The sequence below is a fragment of the Odontomachus brunneus genome, unplaced genomic scaffold (genome assembly GCF_010583005.1).
Source record: "Odontomachus brunneus isolate Ranch 3 - 2012 unplaced genomic scaffold, Obru_v1 Obru_scaffold_211, whole genome shotgun sequence".
Classification (NCBI taxonomy): domain Eukaryota; kingdom Metazoa; phylum Arthropoda; class Insecta; order Hymenoptera; family Formicidae; genus Odontomachus; species Odontomachus brunneus.
The window spans coordinates 514,416-520,259 of record NW_022639661.1 but is presented as its reverse complement, the minus strand read 5'-3'; the positions used below and the strand labels follow the sequence as shown (position 1 = coordinate 520,259).

The 5,844-nt window shown below is 36.4% G+C and overlaps 1 protein-coding gene across 3 annotated transcripts in view; it reads right to left on the bottom strand.

Annotated features, from left to right (window-relative positions):
* Nucleotides 1–5,844, bottom strand: part of LOC116852292 (calcium release-activated calcium channel protein 1-like) — a 143,377-nt gene that overhangs the window by 2,707 nt on the left and 134,826 nt on the right. For 2 of the 3 annotated variants that reach the window (XM_032832492.1, XM_032832493.1), the window contains exons 3-4: nucleotides 3,715–3,789; nucleotides 3,384–3,512 (exon numbers count right to left, since the gene is read on the bottom strand). In XM_032832492.1, the coding sequence (XP_032688383.1) occupies nucleotides 3,384–3,512; nucleotides 3,715–3,789 (204 nt within the window). The remainder of the gene's footprint in view (nucleotides 1–3,383; nucleotides 3,513–3,714; nucleotides 3,790–5,844) is intronic. The other variant, XM_032832494.1, reaches the window with a different exon arrangement.

Here is a 5,844-nt window from a genome sequence, read left to right as displayed (position 1 = left end):
CATTTGAGCAGCTTCTCGCGATCACTTTCGGGCAGTATTCCGCCGTAGCCTACTAGCATCACCGCTTGAAGCCGTACAACTTTGCTATTGGACATTTTTCCAAAATGCATTCTTACTGAAAATATTAGGGGGATCCAACACTTTTCGACTAATGTATTTTCTTTAAACTAATTAATTGGTCTCGTTATTCCGCGCACAAAAGTATTAAGGTTACGATTACTAAAAACTAAATAATATTTTACAAAATATTTTACATTTTGTGTCAAAAAATTGTTTACTTCAAATCTTTATAATTCAAAAAGTACTTAATGAAAAAATATTTTATTCTAGCGTTTTGGAACGCTCTCGAGATAAGATATAAGAATATGCAATAAAATGTAAAGGGTTCCATTTAAAAAAATTAGGTTGACCTTGAAATGACCTTGAAGGATATGGTCAAGGTCAAAGTCAAAGTCACCATCTGACTCCTCGCTTGAAACCATACAACTTTGTTATTGCACATTTTCTCTAAAATGCATTCTAACTGAAGATATTAGGGAGGTCCGATACTTTTTGATGACTTTGTGTACACGCACCGGCGTTAATGCCGTCCGAATATCCGTGTGACTCGCACACGATAACGCGTCACTCATACACTGCTGCGTGTAGGTGAGCCATGAGCAGCACGGAGTGGCGGAGGGAGCTAGCGGTATACGATCGTCGGACGCTTGGAGAGGGAATAGTGGTGGGAGTCGCGGCGATCTTCCATCCTCTATCGCAAACGTAAGAACGAGAGAAATAGCATTATAAGACGTCTGGACAGAAATGCCGTCCTAAAATACGTGTGAAACACACGAAGAAAACGCTTGACTCACACTGTCTCGTCTATACGTGAGCAATACGCGGTGTCCCGACGACTGTTTCGCTCGCTCGAACGTTCATACATTTTTCATTGTTAGCAAGGAAATTACTGTAATGTAAAAATCTTGGGGAAAGGTTTTTAGGAGGCTTTGACAAATGCTTCTTAATAGCTACTCTTGAAAAAAAAATAAATATTAGATTTATTTTAATATAGAATTCTGAACCAACATAGAATATGTTGCAACAATATAACGTTTGTGTAGGTTGTCGATCGAAGAAGAGTATCTTTAATTTTATTGTTGCATTAACACGCGAGATATAATTATTTCATATTTTATGCGTTCGAGTATCGTTCCATCGTTATAAAATTTGGTGGCCCTGAGAAGGGCCGATTTTTGTGTCGAAGCAGTTGAGGTCGATAGTCAATAGTAGAAACGGGTCGCATTTTTGTATCCATAGTAATAAGGAACAATAATTATTTGAAACAGGCGCAAAAATCGGCCCTTTTTAGAGTCACCAAATTTTATAACGATGGAACGATACTCGAACGCATAAAATATGAAATAATTATATCTCGCGTGTTTATGCAACAATAAAATTAAAAATACTCTTCTTCGATCGACAACCTACACAAACGTTATATTGTTGCAACATATTCTATGTTGGTTCAGAATTCTATATTAAAATAAATCTAATATTTATTTTTTTTTCAAGAGTAGCTATTAAGAAGCATTTGTCAAAGCCTCCTAAAAACCTTTCCCCAAGATTTTTACATTACAGTAATTTCCTTGCTAACAATGAAAAATGCATGAACGTTCGAGCGAGCGAAACAGTCGTCGGGACACCGCGTATTGCTCACGTATAGACGAGACAGTGTGAGTCAAGCGTTTTCTTAGTGTGTGTCACACGTATTTTAGGACGGCATTTCTGTCCAGACGTCTTATAATGCTATTTCTCTCGTTCTTACGTTTGCGATAGAGGATGGAAGATCGCCGCGACTCCCACCACTATTCCCTCTCCAAGCGTCCGACGATCGTATACCGCTAGCTCCCTCCGCCACTCCGTGCTGCTCATGGCTCACCTACACGCAGCAGTGTATGAGTGACGCGTTATCGTGTGCGAGTCACACGGATATTCGGACGGCATTAACGCCGGTGCGTGTACACACACACACACACACACACACACACACACACACACATATATATATATATATATATATATATATATATATATATATATATACAGGGTGTCCAATTTTAAATTACGCACCTGAATATCTCGTCAGGGGAGCCACCGATCCGAAAATAACCCTTACAAAAGTTGTTGGGTTCGGAGGGGGACATTGGATGGTGATTTTCAATTTCACCTTGACCTTGACTTTCAAGGTCATTTGAAGGTTAAATCGAATTTTTAAATAAAAACCCCTATTTTTGACCCCGGATTCGGAAAGAGTGCAAAATTTTACATTTAGATGGGTACTTGAGGCTCTTATTTGGAATGACCTTCAGAAGTTATTTCAAGGACAATATATTCGAAATTACGCACCTGAATATATATCTTGTCGGGGAGCCACCAATCCAAATAACCCTTACAAAAGTTGTAAGAAAAAAAAGTTGTAAAAAAAGTTGTAATCCATCCTGCTACGTCCTCGCCATGGGCCCTGGACATCGATGTATGTATTAAGTCGATGACTGAACGCAGGCTCTGGTGTGAACAATTTTATTTTATACAAATGACAACTAATTCAAATATCTTAAAAAACAAACCACGATCTATTTTGGTTTTCAGGTCATGCTAGACTTTCAGGTCATGCTAGAAGCGGTTCGACCTTGAAATAATCTTTAAAGGTCATTTCGACTCCTAATATAACTTTAAAGTTTCTATTTAAAAAATTCGATTTGACCTTCAAATGACCTTGAAGGTCAAGGTGAAATTGAAGGTCACCATCCGATGTCTCCCTCCGAACCCAACTTTTGTAAGGGTTATTTGGATTGATGGCTCCCCGACAAGATATGTATTCAGGTGCGTAATTTCAAATATTTTGTCCTTGAAATAACCTCTGAAGGTAATTCCAAAAAAGAGCCTCAAGTACCCATCTAAAATTTTGCGCTCTTTCCGAATCCGGGGTCAAAAATAGGAGTTTCTATTTAAAAATTCGATTTGACCTTTAAATGACCTTGAAGGTCAAGGTCAAGGTGAAATTGAAAATCATCATCCGATGTCCCCCTCCGAACCCAACAACTTTTGTAATTTTCGGATTGGAGGCTCCCCTGACGAGATATTCAGGTGCGTAATTTAAAATGGGACACCCTGTATATATATAATTACGCATGTAAAACGACGAACTTTATTCCTATAATAAAATTGCACGTAACAGCACTTCATGTCATTTTACGTTGATTAATCATCGCGGAAGATGCGCGTTTGCATGCGTGCGTCAATTTACGAACAACCTTGAGTGCAAAAAAATCGTATGGTCGAGCTTATCGCTTCGACCAAGAATTCATCGCAGACAATGTTATATACGACTGTCGTCTTACCATAGCGAAACCGGACAGCAAAGCTGACGTTTTACTTGATGCCTTCAGTTTCGCACGACTCAACTGCAGTTTTCTCCAGGACAAGTAACTTGGTGTGTGAAGGCCATCCCCTGATTGCGACATCGTCGACTAGTAAACAAAATGAACGCAAATGTATACAGGCAATTTAATTCGATTTGAAAGGGAAGGACAATCGTATCGAGAGGAAGGAAAATCGATGTGAAAATTTTCGCGAGCTCAGAGGAGAAATAAAAACGCCTATAACATTAATTGTAACCGAACGATAATCACTCCCTGTAAGTTTAAGCACGTAAGAAAGAGAGACACATACCGAAGGTTGATAGCAATGTTGGTACCAATAGGAGAACTTGTCAAAAGTCCCGCGTAGGACAAAAACCAATGGGTGCTGAACGAAACAACAAATAAGCAAAATTAATGAAAACGTAAAGATAGATGAAAGGCGCAAGGGTTTGCTCACGAGGAAGTCGACTAGCAATAATAACGTCTTGCGGAAAGTCTGGCAAGCGTGAAGAACACACGCACGATTCAAAAAGCACTTGCGCCGATACATGCAATAATAAAGCGACGCCATTCGCGTGCGAAGTGATGGTTTGTTTTTTCGCAACCTCAATTTTTTGTTACTCTCGATTCAACGCGCAATCGCAAATTTTTACGCGATCAAATATTTGGATTGATAGGGCGAACGACAATGCAAATAAGATTGCGATTATGTAAAAGTATATTTCAAGCACAAGAGTGTACGTTGCATACAATATTTTCGTACATCAACGATAATTAGATAAGAAGAATCTCTTTCTTTAAATAGAATTTTGTATATGTGCTATTGGAACAAGTGTGAAAATAGTAACTAATGAAAATCTGCGAATCATGCGAATGAAAATCTTGATCGTAACATAATACTATCTCAGATATAATTTGGCATACTGTCTACTTAATGTCTAATACAAATATGCAAATATGTGTCCTCATATAACAAAAATTTTATTAGTATATAAAAAAGTAATTTATGAGAGTTGACATGAAAATTGCTGCTTATTTTGCTGAGAAAAGAATTAATATGGAATATTAATATCCCTGTAAGCACTAAGTAACAGTTATATAACTATAAGTTATAATTTATAACACATACGTTATATGACAGTTATATTGTTAAATGAGAAATTATAACTAACAATTATATACTATTACTTGGTATTTGTTGAGATCGTAGTAATAACAAGAGAATATTTTGATTAAAAACATGACCTAATAAATGGGTATTTATTAAAACAAATATATTTTAAATACGTTGTGTAGTTACATACATGAAAAGATTCCTGTATAGAAATGCTGAACAGCATTTCTACCCAAGATTCTTTTATTTGTACAATTACACAAAAAAGAATATTCTTGTTTGAAGAATGTCTTTATTATTAATATTAAAAAAAAAGATTAATATTAAAATAAAATTATATCGCATTGAAAAATAAATTAGTCCAATTAAGATGAATGTAATTAAATTAGCACAATCATTTTCTCATAAAATATTATAATATATTACTATTCCAGTTTATATATTATTAGTCTTCAATCAAGACGAATATAGTCAAATTAACACAATAATTTTTTTCATATATAAACAGTAATATCAATATTGATAGTTATATATGAGAAAATAATTGTGTTAATTTTATTATAATCGTCTTGATTGAAGACTATCTTCGTTCAACATGATATAATCTCATTTTAATATTAATTTTGTTTTTAAAATAAAGCTATTAACAATAAAGCTATTCTTCAAACAAAAATATTTTTGTATAGAAAATAATAACCCCTTCTTTTTTCTGTCCTTCTTTCTCAAATATTTTTATTATTTTGAAATTAATTGATTTTTGTGTTATTTTTCAAGGTAGAAATTCCATATTAATACTTTTTTTATAAAATTCTCGGACACATTATAGACGTGTAATCAATATATACAGGGTGTTCCGAAGTCCCATGATGACCCTTGGTGAGAACGTAGAACGGATTGAGATGAGCAAGAAAGTCCTGTGCCGTTTTGCGATATTCGCAATAGTTTTTGAGAAATTAATTATTTTGTCTCAACAAATCAGCGTACAGAAAGCGGCAGCGGAAAGAAAGATGACTTCGGCCGACGTGCGACCGTGACACTCGCGAATCGTATCTCGCCGCATCCCTCCGCCCATAGCTACGAGACATAGCGAGTCTATGTCTCGTAGCTATGGGCGGAGGGATGCGGCGAGATACGATTCGCGAGTGTCACGGTCGCACGTCGGCCGAAGTCATCTTTCTTTCCGCTGCCGCTTTCTGTACGCTGATTTGTTGAGACAAAATAATTAATTTCTCAAAAACTATTGCGAATATCGCAAAACGGCACAGGACTTTCTTGCTCACCTCAATCCGTTCTACGTTCTCACCAAGGGTCATCATGGGACTTCGG